The 23,537-nt window shown below is 44.2% G+C and overlaps 1 protein-coding gene across 1 annotated transcript; it reads right to left on the bottom strand.

Annotated features, from left to right (window-relative positions):
• Positions 1-1,587: 1,587 nt before the first annotated feature.
• On the bottom strand, positions 1,588-22,881 carry LOC115355553 (UPF0606 protein KIAA1549). Its single transcript, XM_030046411.1, has 20 exons — positions 22,746-22,881; positions 17,811-18,512; positions 17,033-17,566; positions 15,997-16,079; positions 15,612-15,911; positions 14,142-14,328; positions 13,987-14,046; positions 13,498-13,649; positions 12,495-12,672; positions 11,269-11,453; positions 10,950-11,155; positions 10,076-10,215; positions 7,773-7,978; positions 6,769-7,004; positions 5,377-5,524; positions 4,652-4,945; positions 4,497-4,549; positions 4,269-4,396; positions 3,617-3,771; positions 1,588-2,405 (listed from the first exon to the last, which is right to left on the bottom strand). The coding sequence occupies exons 1-20, from the start codon at positions 22,879-22,881 to the stop codon at positions 2,181-2,183; spliced, it is 4,308 nt and encodes a 1,435-aa protein (XP_029902271.1). The 3' UTR covers positions 1,588-2,180.
• Between the last annotated feature and the right edge of the window lie 656 nt (positions 22,882-23,537).

Raw genomic sequence — 23,537 nt, 5'->3', positions numbered from 1 at the left:
TATAATACCCATTTTCATTTAGATTCAAAAATATCATTTGGAAATGCAAAACAAAAGAAACCATAATGCTTCATATGGTGCATCTTTTTCTATTCATCACAATGTACTCTGTGCTTGGATGGAGCGATGGTTGGATGGCACTGTGACTTTACTCACTCTTTGCTCACTCTTAACTCGATGTGGAACAACTCTTCACTTTTTAAATTGTGTTTTTAAACAACTTTTAGCAGCATGCCTGAAGACAACATTAACTGGCACATCACTAGTAGCTAAAGCCTCAAACTTAGTCGAAACATGCTGAAGAAAGAGCAAAGAGCAGGGACAGGCAAGCCTGGGTGCCCCACGGGCCCAGACGTTACTACTGACCGACTTCATTATAACACTACAGAGAAAAACAGCCAAATTAGCAGAGATGGGAACCAGCCATGCAGCCATACAACCAGCATATGAAGACAAAGAGCACTTCATTATCACCAAAACCTCACAAATACAGTCCACCAGCCTCGAATAACTTCATATCCCTTGCCTCCTTTTCTTCAAGGCAAACACTGGACATATTTATTTTTACTTTATGTAAGTCAGGGTAACGGGAGGTGAAAAAAGGAGGTAAGGGATGCATCATTCAACAGCATACGGACAGAGCAGCATACACTTACTACAGAGCCTCTCGCCTATGATTGCCATGCTTTTCACGGTCATATCAGCTTGTTGTTTCCATCTGAGTTTATGTAACCTACCTTAAGTTATTATCTTATTTTCTATGGTTGCAATGCATGAGTGGTGTCCCAGCTCTCCCCACCTTCAGAAACACTCGACATATGGTAACACTTTACAATAAGAGTACAACAATTAACGTTCGTTAATGCCATAATAAACATTAAGTAACAGGTAATAAAGATTAAGTAACAGTTAACTAACCGTTAACTAATGTGTCAAAGACTCATGTACTGATGCTGTTCATATTAAGGTATTAATTTATATCTTATTTAAGGGTTATTGTAGAGATTATTAACATTAGTAAATGCCATAATAATCATTAACTAACAGTTAATTAATCATTACGGCATTAACTAACGTTAACTAACGTTAATTGTTGTACTGTTATTGTAAAGTGTTACCCGACATATTTCTACCCACCAGATCACCTGTTAGAGTGACTAGTTTGTATTCTGTCCCCAAAAGATGGATGCTGCACAACTCCACTGTGTGTGCAGCATTTTGAGAGCAAGTGAAAAGCGCTATATAAAAGCAATGCATTGGCATTTTTTTTATACTTTTTTTTTTCATTACCACCTATACATGGACACACGAGCGAGCAGCTATGCTAAGCAACGTCTCCACAGAGATAAACAAAACACTGCCAGCTCAGAATCTACAGCGAGCTTTAAACACAAGAGGAATACAACCATAGAACAGTATTTTGGTCTTTTCTTTTTTTTTTTTTTGATCAAAATAAAGGATTTAAAGTATACTTTCATATATAGCAATAAAAAATAAGTAACATCTCAATACTCCAATAATAACTCTTACATTAATATTGTGCTCATTGGGATTTCTATCTTTATACATGTATTTATATTTATTTTTATAGCTATTTATATATTTTTTTTCCTGTATTCAAGCCCCCATGCCCTAGGAACTATACGCCACCTCCAGCTGTCTACAGTGCAAGACCTCACCAATATGGTTGATGAATGGAGACCTCATCACCATGGCTGATGAATGTGTGCGGAAGGCAATGCGTGGTCAATGAGAGGATACTGTATGAGGCTGACAGTTAGCACCACAGAAGGTCAGGAGGGCACGTGGATCCACTCCAGGAAGCACTTCAATGGAAATGTGAAGAGAAACAAACTCCAATCCAGTGAGACATTGAGTTGTAGAATGAGCAGAACAGAGAGAGACAGAGGAGACCCTGTAAAGTACCGGGAGGTCTTTAAGTTGGGAAGTGCTGTCTTTTTTTTGTTTTTTTAATCAGACTTGGGGAAGTGTTCCAGAATATTTCGGGTGTAACGGAGCAGCCGATATACAAACAATCGTCCGGTGTAGTTTGGATCGGTTTACCTGTTCAGTTTCATGGTTTCAATCCGTTCTGCCAGGTTCAGAGTTGTTGAAAGGATTATGGTTGAAACCAATTTGTTCCTGCTGAACAGTCCTGATTCAAAGAGGTCCCGAGCAGTCTAGGGGTAGCTGGCCACAGCCGCCTGTTTCTGAGCCAGACGCCGCAGCTCCTCCCTGATCGCCTTAATAAGAGAGGCTGAGCTGTGGGCGGAGGGCGAGGCATCCTCTGGAGGGTATTCGGGAGTCGGGGAGGTGAGGAGCAGAGGCGGGGCTGAGGGGTCCCGCAATGAAGAGCTGGGCATCTGGAAAACAGAGGAAGAGGAGAACTCAGGGAAGGACAGCACCTGTAGAGAGAGAGGAAGAGAGGAGAGGGTGAGCCTAAGAGAAAAACAAAAGCAATTGCAAAGAAAGATGCTGCCTTTTATGTTATTCTGTAATGTGGGGCGATTAGATAAATATACATGGATATATGTGTGTTTAGGAAGACTGTAATACTGGTCAATTCTATTGAATTCAAGTACACAATGGTCTTCCTAGTAATGCAATTCTATACAAAGCCCATTCATGTGAGGTAAAAGTGGCTGTAGCCTCCATAATGGAGGTCATAAACTCTTGGGAACATGGCTGACAACCAATTCTGAATTCCTAGACCTGTGACTCAGGCCTCTTAAAGCAAAATTGAGCTTAGGTAGAGTATTGGGTTGTATAGTTCCCTGAGTGTTACACGAGTCCACATGGACCAACCATCCTCATTCCTCACAAGCCCCTAAAATAACACCTATAGCACATCTAAACAAACCCAAACAAAGCCGATGATGTCGATATAAAAAAAACAACAAGCCCCAGTACCTGTCTTGTGGAGCCGCTATCTCAGGCAAAGACCCCCCCATCCCCTGTGTACTGTGAGCAATGGCACTAAACACCCTCAGACTAACAGCCAGGACCCCTGCCTGTCTGGTACCACCACTAATGCTAGAGCAGCAGCTGGGCAGAGCTGATGGAAGCTAAGGCCATGTCCACACTAAGGCAAATAAAATGGAAAATCCATCCCCCCCCCCCCCCCCCCCCCCCCCCCCCCCATTTTGGCCTTAAGTGTACACTAAGCCAGCCGTCTCCAAGGTGTGTACATTGGAAAACACCGGCTTGGCATGTCCGTGTGTATGGAAGAAACCTTTACCAAACAGGAAACTCACAGCACAGTCAAATATGCCTGGACACTGTCCATCCAAAAACTGTTGGAAACTATACATTCTAAAAGTTTTATTTTCATATTTACTATGACAGGCTACATCTAGTTTTGTTTGTTCCGCTGGTGCAGGAGGCTGCTGCTTTCACTGGTCTTTGATTACGGCTGCTAGGAGATTCGTGATGCAACCACAAACCCTCTGATGATGCTTATAGGGAAATGTCCTTGTTGTTTTTCAGCCTCCAGAGGGAGGTCAGAAAGTCAGAGGTCAGTGTCAAGGACAAGTAAAGCAAGCAAGAACAGCACAACTCAGCCTGGTAAAGTCCAGTTTGACTTGTACAGTGTGAAACCCTCCCACGGTGGACTCACGCTCTCTCTGCTGGCTCCTGGTCTGGACAGGTCCTGGTCTGAGTGCTGCTGGTTCCAGCTTGAGCCGGTGGGTCCTGACACACTGCGACCCACTCCAGGGTACGCACTGATCTGACTGGACAAACCCACCTGGGTCAGGTGATGGAGCTGGGCACCTAGGGTCAACACATTCACCATGCAAGAAATGACTGGTGTGCACACTCCAGCTGATATTCCATAAATACACACTCAAACACATGCAATGCTGGGAATAACCAGCACATACAATTATTTAAATGGTGCTATGTGTAGTATAGAACTTAAAAAAAAAAAATCAATATATCATTGTCAAATTAACTGTGTAAACACATGAAATCATGGTCAAGACGATTGTCTTTACCTTACACCAGTGGTATTACACTAATGTTTCTCACAACCGAGACATTCCCCAGAAACCCATTTGCTTCCTGGTGCAAAGAGGATATTAGGCCTACCTGTTTGTTCAGTCAGTGTGTTTGCTTTATTAAAGAGCATAAACATGTCTAAAGCATTTTCCATTGGTCTTCTTAGAATGATTTGTGAAAATACTCCATTGCATCTACTATCATACTTTTATTAAATTCCAGACATCTGGGGAAGCCTTTTTGGACAAAAAACATACACAGCTTTCTACCTGTGCTGCCCCCTACAGGGCGTGGTCTGGAGGAGGATGGAGGGTCCTCATACTGCCCCCTGTTGGAATACACAGGCTCCTGCAGCTGTTCACTAGTGGAAACGTACCCTCCTGAGACCAGACCTTGCCTGCAGGGAGTCCGATACACACAGAAAATCAGCAGTGGATTAATTCCAGTCTGAATACCATAACATTGGCAGAATCCCAATTAAATGCATTGATACTCACCTCTGCAACAGGCCTTGGACTGATGTGGGAGACATTCCTAACTCTGCATACCTCTGGAGGCAAAGAGGAGACAGTTGTAGAGAATTAAAGCAGGAAAAAGGGAAAGCCTGAAGGGGCATTAAGACACACAAGGACGACTTTAGCTAAGGACTCACTGCAGAGAAGGGGCTGTGAGAAGGGGCTGCTGGGTAGGAGCCCCACTGCCTCCCCGGGGGCCGAGCCTGAGGAGAGGGGCTGGGCAGGGCGGGGCTCACCCCTGTTAGCCCAGCACTGCCCTGGGAGGACGGAGACACCAGGGCGAAGGCATCGTCCAGTAGAGAGTGCATCTGCTGCCGCGCCTCCTCAATAGAGGGCTGGGGGGGCATGTAAGGGGGCGGGGCCGGGGCGGAGTCAAACACCTCGTCGTTAGGTGAGGGGCTGCCGTGGTCTGGAGGCAGGTCAGGGTCCGACTGTGAAAGAGGTGAGACAGAGTATGAGTGTGTGTGTTAGGGTCAGACCTATGTATCATGTCAGTGTTGTCTACCTCTGTGGTTGATATGCAGTTTATTATGATCATCATGAATCATGAATGAATCATGATTTTCGGAACCTCATGGCATGAAACTGTCAAATTTGAAGATACTGAGTACTGGCACTACATATGTGTGTTGAATGAACCATAGTGTGTGTGTGTTAATATGCATTTGTTTATATGCATATATCAATAATGAATTAATTGTTTTGCCACTTATAAAGGAAAAATGCCAAACATTTGGTGATTCTAGCTTAAGATCATTAATATTGGATTTACTTACTTGTATGCACTGATATTATAAAATGAATCCTTTGGGTTATTTGGCTGCTAAGTTCCCATATGGTTACATTATACAGTATGTCTCACCATATATGCCACATTGTTGAGCCCTGGGTATTTCCTGTATGTGGCATTCTGATCGGTGAGCAGCCGGTCTCTGTCCGTCAGCCTGTCTGTGTCAGGCAGGCTTCCAGGTCCTGGTTGACCTCGCCGTCCCCGAGGAGAGCGCCTCCCTCTGGAAGTACACACACACAAACACACAGCTGCTGATAAACCAACAAATAATGATGCACCTGGCAGTAGATCTCTTACTTGGTCTTGCCAAACTATCCCCAGATATTATCATGAGCAGCTTGTGCAGACTTCAGTGCACTGATCAAAATGATTTTTCTGACTGAGAGAATGTTTATTGCGGGAATAAACTCTGGTGCAATTTCCTTTAACAAGACATTGGATTGGATTTCTTGACTCTTATTGCTCTGTGTGAGAATAGTCAATCATTTCTCACTTTACACAAAGCAGTGAAAGTTCCCACTTTCATTCATCTCTATTTTTTGCAACATACACAAACTGTCTAGTCTAAATATACTAACTTTGACACACACAGACACACACACACACACACACACACACACATACACACACAAACACGCACACACACTTGTGATGAGAAAGATCTTTGTCTGCCCAGAAGAAAAACACTGACTGCATCTCCTCATAAACAGGCTGCAGTTTATTTCCGTGATAAAGGCAAGGCAGTTATGATGAAATATCCCATTCTGGTTCACACACTCATGCAACTTCTTGATCTCTTCCTTCTAAATCTGATGTTGAACATTATTATTTCAGCAATGCTGTCCCAGTAAAAATAGAAAGAAGATCCCTTATGTATGAACTCAAGATTGAGTGAGGCCTCTCTGAATCATTAGATCAGATAGATTAAATTAGATGAAGCTTTTACGATAGAGGAATCTAGGCTGTTGCAGCAGGAAATAGCACAAAAATGGATGAAATAAAAATATGACATAAATAACAACAGAGTGAATGGGTGTTCTTTAAACAACCTGGAATTCCAGTCAGGCATTTAATGCAGAAATGTATTGTGTGAAAAAGTCTGGATTCTGACACTGACAGGGTATCCATCAAAAGCTGGATGTCATAATACATAAAAATATACTATTACTGATAAAATTACATAAAACAAATCAACAGGGACCAGGAAGTCTCCCATGACTGGTGCAAGTAATTTCTCTCTCTCTCTCTCTCTCTCTCTCTCTCTCTCTCTCTCTCTCTCTCTCTCTCTCTCTCTCTCTCTCTCTCTCTGCTGGTTGAAACTTAGGTTTTTTTTGACCTGGTGGTGGCGCTATGGTGCTCAGTCCAGTTTATATTCAAAATGCCGGACCCCAGTGCCAAAATCCATCATTCCCCAAAGGCTCGTCCACAACCTGGAGGCCTTTAAAGGTAAAGGTGAAACCTGACCTCTTCCTGGAGTCGGTGGGGGTCGGGGGCGACGGGGCGTCGGCCTGCAGGATGCAGTCCATGTGGTCGTGGGCGGAGCTGTAGAGCCGCTGTGCTGCACTGCTCTGCACCGGCCCGTCCCCGAATGCATCCAGGATGTCGTCCATGGAGGGGAACTCACACTGCCCCCGCCTCTTGGCCCGCTGCCGCAGCTTGTTCCTGTGATGCTCGATCTCTGACTTGTGCCTCAGGGCCACCTGCAGATATGACCATATGAACACATGCACAAATAAATAGGCATACAGAGCGAGGTATTGACTGTGAAGGAGGTTATTGATCATGGCACACATGTGTGTGTTCTCACTTCCCTGTCGATGCTGGTATGCTGAGCTTGATGACACCGATGACATATTTATTGTAGAATTAATCAATACTACACAGGTTGTCTATAGGAAGTCCTTAACTTGAACTAATAATAATGTGACACTTTGATCAGATGCCACACAAGTAAGCATGAATATTCTGTTGATGTCCCATGGTCCACCCCTCAAAGGATACAATTTTGAGAAAAAACATTGAATACATACACTTTTGTTGAGTTTTGGGGCATGAAAATGGTCTTAACAATACTGAAAATCTATACAAATAACTAGGAATACACGGTAATGTGCATCCCTAGTTGTGGCTGGTGTCAGGATTGTCTCATGTAGAGTATCATCCAAGCCTGTTTCAGTAGGATGAATCATTGAAAGAAAATGTTCTGCTACAGGAGAGACTTGATATTTTCTGCAATCACGAGAAAAAATATGTGCATTTATTGGCAGTGGCATCAGCAATCAGCCAAAAGAGCTTGAAAATATCAGCATATTAGACATGGGCAAAAAATTCAAGATTGTACATCCCTAAAAATATCAGCTATCAGTATCAGTGTTAACATTCAAAAACCCAGAACCACCCACAAAATATGAGTCAAACCCGTGTGCATGTGTGAAGATTATGTGAATGAGCACAGTCTGTTCTCTCACCTCTGTGTTGACTCTCTCGGTGAGTGTGGGGCTGGGCTGGGACTGTGTGTGCGGTGGTGGGCTGGGCCGCGGCTGCATGGCGATGAGCTGCACCTTGTTGGCCTGCCGGCGCGTGCCGTCAGACGAGCCTCGGGACAGACGGTCGACGTGGTCAAAGATGGAGGACGAGGAAAGCAGCTCATCCGGGCCGCTGCCAGACGGAGCGACTGGAGGGAGAGATGTGGGAGAGGTCAGACAATGTTAAGTAGTGGTAAACAGTGTTGTGGTCATGCTGCATAGTCATGTCATGCAGGAAATGATGCAACTAGTGCTACTTGGGACCCAGTTTTTCCAGTTTACTGAATTCTAAATACACCAACAAGAAAATGATCACTGGGACTGATTTGATCCAATATCTGGTGTTGATACTGATGTATTTCATCCATGCACAGATCCAGAAGCCACAGTCCAAATGTTGTAGCAGATAATTAGTAATTAAACAGTTCTACAAAGATATCCAGTTGTCCTTATATTTTTTATGAGCACAAGGCCATGTCTCACTCTGCCTGCATCACTCGCCTGTCACTGAAAATGAGTCGGCCATGTAAAAAGTAGGGCTGGGACGATATGCTTATCTCCAAGGCTTCCACATGTACTCCGATTCTCCTTCAAAGTATTGCAATTCAATAATACGTTTATTGTGACTTTGGTTTTTTGAATTATATCAATTAAGGAATAACCCCCCCCCCCTCAAAAAAAAAGAAAAATGGACTACTTAAGTGAATCGCTTTTTTCCTCCAGCCTTAGTAAAAAGCCCTTGCACTGGGCCATTAGTCTGCAGCTGACTGAGCTAGTAACAGCTGGCTAAGAAGTGTACTACAACCTCATGTATCTTTACACAAAATACCAACAACAACAATAAAATAATGATCCAAATAATGAGCATAGTAAGACTCAAGAAAATAGAACCCTGCTATCAGTATCAGCAGGTATCAAAATTCGGGTATCATAATCGGAGCGGGAGTAAGAAAAAGTGGATTGTGTCTACAGTCAAATGTCAAGCATGATGTGTTTATTTTGATTAAAACTTTCAAACAAATAAAATCATATGGTGGCCACAAATACTGACTGGATTTGTGGTTTGTGGTTTACGCTGCAGTGTTTGGTTTGCTATGTAAAACATGCAAAGCCAAAAAAGCTACATAACGTTTCAAAAATGGCACCTTAGTGCTTCACGTCCAAGCTGTCCCAGTGGTTATTCACATGTGTTGTGAATGCAGCAATTACACGAATATATACATACTTTATCATACGTAGAGAGAAAGGCTGAACATACCAATCTTACCCCTCCCTATGGTCCAGAATGCAAGCAAAGAGGAAAGACATAGGAAGTTGGATAAGGGCGAACAGATCTCAGATAATACACGCAGACTGAAAGCTTTGTTTTCCTTTGCATCCTCCCCTAAAGACTTCTCCATCCTGCCTCCCCTTCCTCTCATCCCTCTCTCTCCTCTGGCGCTGCCTCTTACTACTTTTTTTCCCTCTGCGTCCCTCCTGTGGCTTCTCCCCCCTCTCTCTCTCAGTTCCCCTCTCTTTGATGGAGCTCCTTTAATCAGCTGTTCTCCTGCTGACTTAGCAGATCATCAGATCATCATCTCTAGGGCACACACGCACAAACCGCCTCAGATACGCCCACGCACACTCACATGCTCCCACTTTGTCACAAATGTATGTGCACATGCATTCTTGCACACATGTGGATCAGGGTTTGATTGACATATAGGTTTTTGAAAGTTGATATTTTTAGATTGAAACTGATTCTGTGCACATATTCATTAATTATCCATTAAATTTGACTATTTTCATGGCAGGAAATGTGTTTCCCACCTAATTTTATTTTTATCAGCTTGGAAAAGCCTCTGGAACAGTATTGCCACCATGGGACAAAGTCTCCATAGAACTATGAGTAATACTGCGACTAATCATAGTATATCCATGCTTACTTGTGTGAAATTAGGTCAGTGTTGCATTAAAATGACTTCAGGTTACGACAAACAGTGTAACATGAAACACATCATATCCATCAAACTGACTGACTAATATCTATTCTTTATCTAAAAGGCCAACATCATCCCCAAATATCGGCAACTGTTATATGAGTCTAAACCCTAATATGGATTAGCAGCACAAACCCCCCCACCGTCATCTCACTCACACATGCATAAATAACACATGCACTCCTCACATGCCCTCTCCTCCAATTATCCTTGACATTTCACCATCTGCATGCGTGGCAGAGCAAAATCTGCCAGTTGAGAAGAAACGGTGTCTCTTGCCATTTTTGGGTGTCTTCCGATGCTGCTTCCCCTCGCTGGGCGTGGCCACGGGTCTGGTGCTTTCTTCTGCCGACTCTCTGCCGCTGGATTGGTCGCTGCCTAACGAGTCCCCATCTGATGGGCTGAGCCTGAGGGAAGAGAATGACGTATTAAGATGTTATATTCCCAATCAAAAAAGATACAAGGTGGTGGTTGTAAGGTTGTAAGCGTTGGACAGCTTTGCGTATGGAGCGGAGGGCATCTGACACTTGATGGACTTGGATGCGCTGATGCTTTGCTCATGGCAATTGCATGAACAATCGCACAGAAACAACACCTTGCACGCATTCGGGAATTTGGAATCCAGTCTGAATCCGTGAAGTTGTATACAATATGCTCCAAAATAGTCAATGCACGCAAAAGCACAATAGCCTCATTAAAAGCCTTGCTGCTGCCTTCTATCTCGATTACTTCATATTTTTAATAAAGTTAACACGAAGACTGAAAGCTATTATGCAAGCCCACAAATGTTTATTGCTGGTTCTTTTTAAATCTTGCTTGGAATGATGAAATCCAAACTGCGAATGAATCACAGAGGTCACATTTTACTGGCAAGTGTGGATACAAATGTGGATGCAAAATATCTGGCTAGGAAAGATCCACTGGCTGAAATCCAATATCACAAGTTGCCAAGAATGAAAAGAGTCAACTCAACCAGAGAGGAGCACACTGACATCTGGATAGTTACATTATGAATAATGCTTCTGGTTGTCATCTTTCTAAACTTTTGACCCACTGGGAAGCAGGGCCTACTATATGGGTAAATGCACAACCGTTTCTTAGTGTGTGTGTATAAAGCAGAGAGGGAGTGTGTGTCACTGACCTGCCCCTGCGGCGGCTGGACCGGGCCACCTTGGTCGAGGAGCCCTTGGACTTGGGGGTGTTCAGGTCTCCACCATCGGAGGGCGTGGCTTCTTTGACCGGTGGAGGGAGGGGGCCGGGCTCCTGGATCACCATGATGTCATCTTTACTGTGCTGACCCAGATGAAGCTTAGCAAAGTCAAAGCCTTTTACACTGGGGGCCTGCAGCTAGAGTCAGAGACAAACCACATCAGTGTGTGTATGTGTGTGTGCGTGCAACAAAAATTTAAGTGCTCCGAAGGGAAATTATCAGAAGAAGAGGTGCACTGATTTCCCCCGACCTTCTGTCTCTGCTGAATGGTGTTGATGGCATCCGGTTGGAACTCCAGCTTCTCGGAGCCACACAGCTTCCAGTAGAGGATGATGATGATGAAGACGGCCAGCAGGACGGGCACCACCACCCCCACGATCAGCCAGATGCTGCTGCTCTGGGTCTCAGATGGCGGCACCGACAGCGTTTCCACAGCTGGAGATGGCGGCGCAAGGCAGTCTAGTCAGTGGCGCTCGCACCACTTCCATTCAAACGGAATCAGTTTTTGTGCACGTTTACCTCATGTCACCCTTTCCCTGCCGAGCGATAATCCCTCTCTGCTCATCCTAAGTCCTTGAGCCTCTCCTCAGCTCATGTTCTGTTTATTTTTCCAGCACTTTGCTCTTACATCATTGTTGTATGCTCTCAGGAATACTGTAACAGAACTATATGACCCTGAGCTCTGCAGCTCCTATTTTTGGGTTGTTAGTAGTTTCACTGATGTAGAAATTTAGGTTTATTCCGCTGTTATATTCATTATAAGAACATTGGATAAATACCTAAAATGTAAAGAGTTGCTTCATTCTCATGACATTTTTAAAAACAAAAGGAAGCAGTAAAACATGGAAACCAACAAACAACAAAACATGTAAGATATAACTGATCTATAATCCATGATCTGAACAGATATATTAAATACACACAACAAAGGTTTCTCTGATTATGGCAGTGAAACCATACTGTTGCAAAGGACACTCTTAAACAAACTGCCAAAAAATAAGAATATATTAAAAAATGCTAAATAACAAATAAAAGCTGAGCACGGTTCTGAAGACGTTCTGTTGATACTGGTTTGGTTTCCTAAAATAAAAACTGGCTGAACAACTAAATGGCTCAGTGTCGCTATTAAAAAGTAAAAAACAAACAAAACTAAGAACAAATAAATAAATAAAGTTGGAGAAAAGAGGCTAGTGCAGTTCTCAAAAAATCTTTTCATACTGCTGATTTGAAACATTCAGTGCATTCTTAAAGCTTTCCTAACAGCATCAAAATGAACTCGGTTACAGCCTAAGGAACACTTTTCTGGTATATATGAAGTGTGGAGCAGTGATATGAGGAACACACAACTTAAGAAAGTCAATACTGGGATTCAGGCCTATGCAACATTGTGCTGCAAAGCGGTTCTAATCAGCTGAGGGCAGCACTATTTATCAAGTTTATATAAAGTGTCGAACTAGGACAGGCTGTTAGACTCACGCTGGGCTAGTGGCCTCTGCACCCGGTGGCCCAGGACGATGGCGGCTCTCTGCAGGTCCAGGCGGTTGAGGGTGGCAGCGGTCGCTTCTGCAGGGATACGCTCTCCGCCAGGACCCTCCACAAAATACAACACCTCCAGGGGGCGCTCCACACCCGACAGCCTGGCAACTCGCACCACCTGAGAACAGCACACACTGACTGTCACAATAAATGCAGAATAAAAACAGAAGAATGGGACCCCTCAATGCTGTTACAGACCTCAGAGGTAGGGGTGCACGATATTGCCAAAATAATTTATTGTAATATTTTCCAGGCATATTGTGATCGCGATATTGATTTCGATAGTCAGAAACCAATGGGAAAATGCATTAATTTACAATTAGAACTAGAATTTACAACTAGAATTGTACTAGCTCATTGGTGAGACATAAAAAATAATCATAATTAATGTCTAACACCTGTGTTTACTTGTTATTTTATGTCAAAATCCCTGCTATGACAAAGGGTCTATTTTTTCATTCATTTCTTCCACAGACAATCGAATTCTTGATGTGGAAGTCTCAGAAATGCTAAGAAATCAGATACAAACGACATCACTTCTGAGGCTTATTTGGGAGCATCTGCATGTTTCATTTGTTGGAACGCCAACATCCAAGATGGTGATCATAACGTCAACTGCTGTGGTGTTTCTTCTCATTACAGTGTGATATTTTACAATAAACTACTATTATCTTGTCCTGAAAGAGCTAGAGGAGCTAAGGAAATGGACTTGCTGCCACGTTTGCCATGTGTGCTGGCACTTCTCAGTTCCTGACATACGAAAGTGTACAAAAACTTCCCACGATAAATCTGATATGGCATGAACGCAGCATTAGAGACAGAAAGAGAATGATACAATGAAAAAGGGAGCATAAAAGATGAGGATCAGTGTGTATGTGAATGTACATGCATGTGTGTGTGTGTGTGTGCGTGCGTGTGTGTGTGTGTGTGTGTGTGTGTGCACCTGTAAACTGTTGTTGCCCACAGCAGTCGCCCTCTTCCAGCGCCGCTTGCTGCTTTCTCCCAGTCCCTCCTCCAGCAGGAGAGCCAGACGTCTCTCCAAACGAGCTTTGAAGCTCCGTTCTGTCACCAGCTGCTCCTGAACACCCAGCAGAACTGAAACACACACACACACACACACACACACACACACACACACACAGAGCTGACTATTTTCAAGCTTATTCTCTTGGGATGACACTTTCAAAAGAATTTTCTCCCGTCACCCAATTTGACTTTGCAAGCTTTTGTGGCAACTCATCTACAAACAACACCCCCTTTTTTAGGTTATTAGTGGGAAATGACTAATACCGTTACTGGCCCATAGCACAAAATTGACCAAAACGCTTTGATAAAATTGCTCGCTTGCTATGACTCAACAATTACTTGCTAATATTTCTGGCTTTCAAAGTTCAAATTTTGGACCGTACTCATCATTTTAGAGTGGTGTTACCTGTGCGAACCCATGTGGAACGTAGATGGTGAGAGGTATTCAGCTCTGGATAATGGAAAGCTGTGGACACACACATACATATATACATGTTTCTCATTCTGTGTGCACTTATATGAGGGTATGTGTGCTTGGGTGCATGCGTGTGTGTGGCTTACGCTCGGCGATTTGCAAGGTGGGAAAGCCCACGTAGAAGCTGAACTCGACCATGCTGAGCTTCCTCAGGTGTTCGCTGACCTCAGACCCCGGCAGGTAGCCCCGCCCGTCACGCACCGCAAAGGTGATGTCTACCGGAACCTTCTGCTCCCCCACTGGCCTGGCCACACCCATGGTGATGTTGAGTAACTGCAGAGAACACACATGAACACACAGAGAATGAAACACAAACACTTGGTCTGACACCAATACTAATAGACCTTTTTAATAATAAGAGACAGGTGTTACTAATGACATTGTTAAAGGCTACATTCCATTTAAATGAACCAGCATGAACAGCAGCAGGAGCCTGGCTCTGTTAGACCTGAATGGGACACAAGCTCAATTAATGTCATTAGTAACACCTGTGGTCACCTGCTATTTTGTGTCAGAAGGACTGCTGTGAAAAATCTCTATTTGTGATGATTATGTCATTTTCTCTAAATTTGACCATTTCATGCCAAAGATGTTAAAAAATATTATTCATGTGCAATTTACAAGAAATTACGGGAGCAGCGCCACTTTCACATTTCCGCATTTCACTGTCACTAAAAGATGATTCCAAACACTATTAGTTTGGATTACGAGTCAGAAGAAGACAGCAAAACAATGCAAATGTTACCGTTCATAAATTACTGATGAACCTCCTAGCAAGTCACTATGTAACAGTCACAGAAAATGAATGAGCTGAAGAGGGAAGAAATGCGGTTGCTACCACAAGACAGACAAACAACTGGCTAGTAAGTAACATTATAGCAGATGTAACGATGCGTGTCGTCTGTAAACAGTCGACGTCTCAGATTGGTTTATGTTGCTAAACAAGTTTTAGTTTGGGGAGCTACTTTTCGGGGGAGCATTAAAAACAGTAATCCGAACTTTATTTTGACATTTTATTTGAGATATAAACAATACTGTTGCTACAAAATTATGACTGTTGCATAAAAGCAATAGCACAATTATTATAGTGAATAATGTGATGATCTACAGCACGGCCTCTTGTGTTCTATAGCTTAAACATCTGTCCAGATATTTGTTTGTTTTTGTGCCAGCTGTTTTTCAAATTTGAAGCTGAAAGGCAGCATTGTGTCATTTCCGGTTAGTAAAAAACAGAGTAGTATGTTGTGCTTTTGGAACACAGCTCTGGCTTTCAATAAAAGGTCAATAGCCCCTTTTCACAGCTGCCATTTGACATGAATAGCAGGTGAACACAGGTGCTACTAATGACATTAACTAAGGCTGTGTTCCATTCAGGTCGAACAGAGCCAGGCTCCTGCTGCTGTTCATGTTGACTCACTGGAAAGACTCTGCTACACTGAAATGGAACAGTGGCTTAATTCATGCCATTAGTAACACCTGATTTGCTGCTATTTCATGTCAACATGGCTGTACAGTAAAAGCAAATCTCTCCACAACAACCATCTAGAGACACTCACCTGCACAGTGACGTTGCCTGGTTCTTGGAAGCGTCTGCGTGTCTCCATGTAGGCCATCAGCAGCCCTCTTTCCACTCTCTCGCTGAAGTTACACACTCGCACGTCCACGTGGTTGGGCACAAACTGAAGGACGGAGTGGATCTGATACTTGAGGTCGGGGATGATGTACAGAGGGGAGATGGAGGGAATGGGGCTGGAGCCTCGTACTGGCTGGCGCAGGGCGTTGATGACAGACATGGCGGTGAAAATCGACGGTCCCGACACGACACGGAAGGCAAAACTAGACGGAGTTCTCAGGAACTGAAAGGGAGAGCAAAGGGGGAGATTAGTGACGGACAGCCTCAACTTGCGGGTCTGAATTAGTATGTGTTTGGTGTTTGTGTACCTGAAGTTCAACTGAGCGGTTGAACTCTCTCTTCAAAATGTCTCTGACCTGACTGAAGCCAGCAGAGGAGCCTTTGGAACTGACTATAGGAGACAAAAAGACAGAGATCAGCTTTCGGTCGTTCTGCAGATAAACAGGAGAGTTAGAGCTGCACTTGGCATCTTTGCATATCGGAGGCTCCAAATGGCAGTAAGACATAACTTTCTGAAGAAATTTAATTTCAACTCCCAGAACTCATGTACTGTGACGTCAGTAAACTGCACGCAGAATGCTTGTGTTTACCCGCCCGTCTGGTTTGTAATCACTTCATACCACTGGGATGAGACCCAAAAGTTCTTAAATTAGTGATTTCAGCTTTCAGAGAATTCAGAATTCAGAGAGTTCGCTCAGTGTACTGGATTAATGGACCAAGGGTCAAGCTAAAGTACTGAACTCGTGCTCACCAGGTGGCTGAAAGTGGGCTTCCACAATACGCTTTAGAAAGGGGTGCCAGCTGTGGTACAAATTTTGCATCTGAACTGCACAGGTGATGTTTAGTCTTAAAAGCCTCATAAAGCGCATTACATTGTCAATCTAACCAGGAAAACCCAGCTCAAAAAACATGGGGAAAAAGCAATTAGCAAATCAGCAAAAGATTACCAGAACATTAGTAAAAAAAAAAAAAAAAAAAAAAAAAAAAAAAAAAAAGCAAAATTTAAACAAAAATTAGCCAAAAAATACAAGAAAACTGTATTCATATCTATTAAAATCATGTATTTAAATATCTGATCAGTGACTTATTAGTATTACTCATTCCTGCTATAAACAGACCTATAATTATCAATAGTACTATTCTTGCTATCATTATTCCGACTACTACTGTTACTGTTATCACAAGTTTTATTATTATTGCTATTAGCGTTATTATGATAACATGACATAATCCCAGTTATGTCATTGACAAGTCAATAACAAATCTTAATGCCAATTGTGAACAGTGATAACATTTTAGTGCCCACTTATGGTTTTAGTAAATGATGGGCCATCACTGTCTTACCCACTCTGACCAGGTACATCTCCGGCTTGGTAATATTGCACAGGTACTGTCTGGAGGGTGGGGTCTGGGCCACCCTGGGCGTGGTGACTGGGGGCACTCTGGTCAGGCTGATGACCGTGATCTGGGTTGTCGTGGTGACAGCCGTGGTTGTGGTGGTTGCCTTGGTAGTGATGGTTGTGGGCCTGGTGATGGGGACCCTCGTTACCGGTGGTGTTTTAACTGTGATGATGCCTTGTTCCGCCGAGTCTCGACTGGGGGGGCCGGTCAGGTCTTTCAGGGCGAGCAGGCGGTCCGGGTGGAGGAGGAGGAGGGGCTCGGCTGGTGGTGTTTGAAGGGGGACGTGGAGGGTGTCTGCCCGGCGTGGGTGGGTAGTCTTTGGGCCGGGCAGCGGGAGGAACGAAGGGTGCCTTGAAAGTAGGTCTGATGGAGGGAGTGGGCACCCCGTCTCCACCCATGAGAGTGGGTGACAGGGCAAGAGGAGGAGTGGGCCCAACGGAGGGTCGCTTTGGCTCCTGTCCTGGTGGATGACCTGAGCTGGGGGATGGCGATGGGACATGAGGGTGTGTGTGAGTATGTGTGTGAGTGTGTGTGTGAGCACGTGTGGTGGTAGCTGTAGGAGTGATGACAGGTTTGGAATCAGTGTGGTTGACCCTGTCCCGATCTGGGCTGGTGATTTCTCTGTCTTGCTCCCTCAGTCTTTCCCTTTCCCTTTCTCTTTCCCTTTCCCTTTCTTTTTCCCTTTCCCTTTCTCTTTCCCTTTCCCTCTCTCTCTCTCGTTCCCTCTCTCTCTCTCGTTCCCGGGCCAGCAGGTTGGTGTAGTACTCCAGGCTGTTCATGTCCGGCAGCAGCAGCTCAGTAGGCTCCAGAGGCAGCATGTCCTCCAGGTCGTAATCCTCCTCGTCCCAGCTGGGGAACACATCTGGCTGGGCAGGGTGGGTGTGCATGCCCACCCTGAAAGGAATGGTTGGGGTGGAGGAGGAGGGTGAGAGGAGGAGGCGGGAGGAAAGGGGAAGGGTGGGGCGGGATGGGAAGGAGGTGTCATAGGAGACCCATTCGCCGGTGTCATCGTAGGGGTGGCTGGGCAGCGGTGTAGCCAAAGCCAGCTCCTCTCCGTCCGGCACCATGAAGCTCAGAGTCTCCAGGTAGTCTCCGGAGCCCCAAGACTCCTCCAGGGAGGGGCCATGTTCCCATGGTGGCGGGGGAGTAAGGGTGGGCTGGCTGTGGGGGGGCAGGGGAGGGGGTTGGCTGGGAGACAGCAGGTCTGGGGGCCTCAGCAGGAGATGGATGCCCTGAGCACCCGAGTCCGAGTCCTCAGCCGAGCCTGCACCTGCACCGTTCTTACCCTGGTAACCATTGTCTTTGAGTGGGCTGGCAACCGGGGGTCTGTCTGGGGAGGATGACGGCGACGATGATGAGGGTGGTGAAGAAGAGGATGCACGATGTGATGGAGGCTGTGCTGTCCTGTTGAAGTCCAGCACACCTGTAGGAAGAGAGAGAGAAGATAAAAGACGCCGAACAACATCCACAACCCTGTGAGCGCTGACACACACAGAGACAGAAAAACATAAAACATATGTAGCTTGCATGTCTGCGTGTGCGCATGTGAGCTCATGTGTGTCTGGTTTAAGATGCATGTAGGAAGCAGCAGGATGAGTCCCTGCTGGTTTGTGAGAGACTATTTAAGGCAACACCCTGTGGAGAACAACCGGCACTGTTGAAAGCCCAGCAGCAGTTACCACCGACACACACACACACACACACACACACATAAAGAAAAACTCTTTTAAGGCTGCATTCTATTTTGGCACACAACACATGCAAAGTCATTAGTCAATTAGTAGAACACATTCATAAAAGTCACAAAAAAAACAGCCTGTTGGCCTGTTATCCCATGGTCTCCAGGAAGTGAGGACATTTTTGCAAGAAACTCCAAACGGAAATATCAATGAATGACCATTAAAGCTAAAAACACACCCGTCTTATCAACCTCAAACACAAAATTGGCATAAAACAAAGAGTAACGTCCTGTACCCACTGATGGAAACACTGGTGATTAATTTCTGTTCGCACAAATGAATTTCTGGTGTCACTGTGGATGCTGGAAAACTTCTCAGCACACAGGATGTGAAGAACTGAAACTGAGGAGGCAAATTCAACACTGTCTCCTAAACAGCAGTGAGTGGATGCTCCATCCAGAGAAAGCTAGGAGTGGGACACCATATCAAGCACACTGCACTATCAATAGATGAGTACATGTGTGCTTGTAGTGTGTAGAGTGTGAGTAATAGCCTCTGGGCCCCCGGTTGATTTCTCCTGAGTCAAGCCGGCAGTTTTGCTGGGAAATAAAGTTGCTTGGTACTATCAGGTCCAGACAATATTATTACCCTACAAGAGCAACTAAAGTCCACCCACTCCTGCTGGAATGGATTACCTGTAGAAAATGCAGCCCCTAAAAATCATTTTTTATTACCGTTATTAACTCTAATGTCTCAGATCCTGGTGGATCACAAAGATAGAACTCCTAATCCTAAACAATAAAATTCATGTTTTTGACTGTGTTTACCATCCTTTTAACTACTTAATTCCAGGGCTGTAATTCATTTCTTTATATAATAATTTTACTAGTATTAAATGCATATGGTATAAACTATATGGAGTCAACAGAGCATGAATGAAACTTTTTGTCCTCCCTGTCCTCCCTCCCTTTTTTCTTTTCCTTTACCTTCTCCCTGTCCTCTCTTGTGTTCTTATGAAACCGCTTTGTCTATGTGTCATCCCTAACTCATACCCCACACTCACAAACAACACACACACACACACACACACACACACACACACACATACTCATGCATCCTTTATATCTTTTTCTCGATGAGGCGTAAAGCCATCTGAAACAACATTTAGACCGCACCACACTAAAACTCTCAATTGAAATTCAGTACAAATGAAATCCTTTGAGGCAGTTCCTGTGGTATGGGAAACACTAATAGACACACACACACACACACGCAGACATACACACAGTGATCTGAATCACGGCAGCCCAGCATCCTCCTCCACCTTGCCTTGACTGAGACCCTTTCATCTTGTGCCGGGTATGTTGCCGTGGTGACGCTGTGCTTTGCGGCAGCATCACGTGCCGGATGGCGATGGGCTCATTGGTATGCTGGAGACGACGCTCTCAGCTCAGAGGCACTCTAGCCAACAGCACACAACATCTACACACACACACATACACAAAGCACACACATTCATTACAGTGACATATAGTGGCCCAAGTGGAAGACAGAGAAATGGGGAAGGAGGGAGGAGTGAAAACTGAATTAAAGAGGGAGAAAAAGAGAGATAAAGTGAGAAGAGATCAGACTGGAGATTGGGTTTCTAAGAATAGCATCCCATAGCACCATTCAGTCGATCTATGTTGCTTTGATGACAATGATCTAATCAACAGAAGATGCATTACTTTAAGGCCTCCACAATCTAATATTGCTTGATGGTGTGTGATTGACTGTGCATGCCTGTGTGTATTTGTCTTCCGGTGTCTGAGATCTTGTTGCGTGTCCGAGTTAGGCGTCTGTGGGAATGGTTGAGTTGCTTCCTGTACCCTTTCTGAGGTTGTTGTACGGAGGCTGACTGTGTCTGCGTCCTGGCCTGATGACAGCACTGACTCACTGTGATGGAGGGCTGGAGACAGTGGGAGTAGTGAGAAAATGAAGACCGGAATAGAAAACAGTGGGTTGGCAGGATAAATGAAAGGATGAGAATGATGCTTCACCTTGTCTCTGATGACAGCGCAGCTAAGAATTATAATCATAACAATGAGAGACGTTATTGATCCCTATGGGGACGTTCACTTATTACGGGGCAGAGATCAGCATCAGCCACGAAAGCCAACACATTTTTCGTACAACATTTTGTGAAATGGACACGGCACAGATTGCATGTCGTGTGGACTGTATAATCTTAAGATTATAGTTTTCTATCATGAGAAGATGTAACCTCAACACGACTTGCACAATTTGACCTGTTCGTCATGAGAAAATGTTTAAGCTTGGGATTCAGCATTTCATTGAGGTGAGGATCCTTTGGGCTAAGCATGAAATCTGAAGGTTGAGTCCACATGGTTCTCATCTTTTGACACCGAAGAGCCTTTAGAGTCAACTCGCATTATAACACGGAATAAGCACAGAATCTGGAGGCTGAGAATGCACGGTTCTCATTGTCTGTGTGAGTGACTGATGAATTCGTCTGCATTCACACAGAATCAGGCGATGCAGGAAAAATGCCAGTCGCCCCATTCGTTTGAATGAGGGCAGTGTGTTTAGGCTGTGTTTTGTGCATGCCACAGGGGGTTCAGCAAAACAACGCAGCAAGAAGTAGAGCCAGAATCAACTTTTGCCAGACCACAATCCAATGTCACACTGCAGTGGCCAATCACGTAAGCTGGAGATCAGACCGAGCGGGCAGACAGTAGACAGACAGGACATGTGACACACACACCTCTATAAAACGCTGCAGTAAAGTGCTCGACTGCCAGATTCTGTCTGAATGCAGCTCTCATTAAACACTCCTTTCTTAGGCTAAATCAACCCCTCAACTTTGCTCTTCCAATGCACTTTACCTTTAATATTGAGGTTTTGGTCATAATCATAGAGGATAAACTTTCTCTGAAGATGACATTTTCACTGCCAGGAGAAACTTTGTTGTCATGAGTTGGGAATTAAACTGGAGTCACTGGAGGTAAATGTATCCACCCTCTGCTACTTTCCACGGCACTATTTCAGTCTTAAACTAGATTCTTCAATTAATAATTTCATGTTGGGGCGATAATATTTACATATTAAAACACTGGGATCAAAGTCTAGCCACTAGGCTAACCTGCCACCCCCAAAAATGACTCAACTAAAAATACCACATGCACACAACAATCCATCCTATCAGTAACCCTCAGCAATGTTTGCTAAACCCTAAGCTGAGGCAAAGCCCTTAAATCTCATAAAATTTTTCAACAAACTTTAAAAACCTTCTTATATTGATTACATTTGTGAGCATAAAATGGAACCAGGGCTGATGACTGACAAAATATTATCTGATTGTTGTGATAAATTGGTAAAGTCCCCAAATTATCTTGCAAACAGGGTTTTATTCAGTGCTGGAAAATTGTTCTTTAGCAGATCCCATCTGGCGCAATGAGGAGCCATTTTAGCCATTAAGACCATGCCAACTGAGCATGGTGTTATGGAGACCTGTTAAATATGAAATATTCCACATCAGAAGAATTAAAAGAACTTTTTAGTTACTGAAGGAATACTGGCCCTGAATGCTCCAATAACATGATTTTTAGATGTGGCTCTACAATAGATCTCTAGGGATGCTGCTTTGTCTCAGTCAACGTGTTAATCATCAAAAATAAAAAGATAATATCTGAACTCACCCTTCTTACTGTCAAAGCAATGTGCAGATCACACAATGTGCTTTACTCTATTGGAGCTATACATTAATCAATATATGACGTTGGTGTTGGCCTTTTATTAAAATCTGGATGTCATTTACTGTCCACCATTATTGATGGAGTTCTTATTTACCAGTGGCAGTCTATGTTTCAGTGAAAATGCTGTTTAAGAGATTTTTCCAACAACATTTTGGAATACACCAAAAATCAGCTCTCATCAGTCTCAGCCCACAAGCGTCAGTCTAGTTTGCAGAAACTTACCTGCAACAGGTGCGCTCGAGGTGACCATTGAAACTAACGTGCCCGCGACCAGCAGGAGCGCGCCACGTGTGCGCAGGCACGCGGAGATTCTGGGGTACATCCTTGTGCCCGCGCCCGCCGGGATCACAGGTTCCATCCGTCCTCAGAGGGCCGCCGCTCTGCGCCCGTCACAGCTCGCTATGGGCCGGTCAGGAGGCCCTGGGCATGACATGAGGACGATGAAAAAGGACCGTTAACCTGTTGATTTTTTTCTTAAGCAGCACTACTTCCGAAAAAATTCTGAGGATGATGGACTTGTGGGCGACAAATATCAGCCAAAGAATATTAGAATTCCGGGGGTTCCCCAATGTTTTCATGTGACAAACATCAAAATATTTGACTATAGACTCCATTCGTCCCAGGTACCCAGAATTTAGATTTTAGCTGTTGTTTCACCACTGCATTGTATCCTAGAACTCTACATGGTGGGATGATCATAGTGAGAATGAAAGCTATCATTAGTCTTTCTCATAGGCCTGCATTGTCTAATTGGGATCATTTCTAATGAATGAAAGTGAAGCTAGAATAGGCCATTGCCACTTTGAGAACCACTGCTACAGGCATAACTATAGGAATAGTATCTTGATACAATGGAGGATAAAAAAAATTATATCATAGAGTATAATAATGCCATTATAAACTCGCAGCTGAGTACTAGAGGCGCAGTAATTCCCTGTAGGATTATTCTAGTGATATTATAGTGATTTGAGAAGGGCAGTGCAGACAGGCCCGCTCACATCTTCATCTTCTCAC

Source organism: Myripristis murdjan, chromosome 23, assembly GCF_902150065.1.
Source record: "Myripristis murdjan chromosome 23, fMyrMur1.1, whole genome shotgun sequence".
NCBI classification, from domain to species: domain Eukaryota; kingdom Metazoa; phylum Chordata; class Actinopteri; order Holocentriformes; family Holocentridae; genus Myripristis; species Myripristis murdjan.
The sequence above is the reverse complement of the archived record's forward strand: the minus strand, read 5'-3'. Positions and strand labels throughout refer to the sequence as shown.

What these genes read in the sequence shown, in the direction of transcription:
- LOC115355553 (XM_030046411.1), bottom strand. Translation starts at nt 22,881, where the DNA reads ATGGAACCTGTGATCCCGGCGGGCGCGGGCACAAGGATGTACCCCAGA. An exon ending in CCCTGTAGGGGGCAGCACAG is followed by an intron (nt 3,772 to 4,268) that starts GTAGAAAGCTGT and finishes TGTTGACCCTAG; the next exon opens with GTGCCCAGCTCCATCACCTG. An exon ending in CAGGAGCCAGCAGAGAGAGC is followed by an intron (nt 2,406 to 3,616) that starts GTGAGTCCACCG and finishes CTCTCTCTACAG; the next exon opens with GTGCTGTCCTTCCCTGAGTT.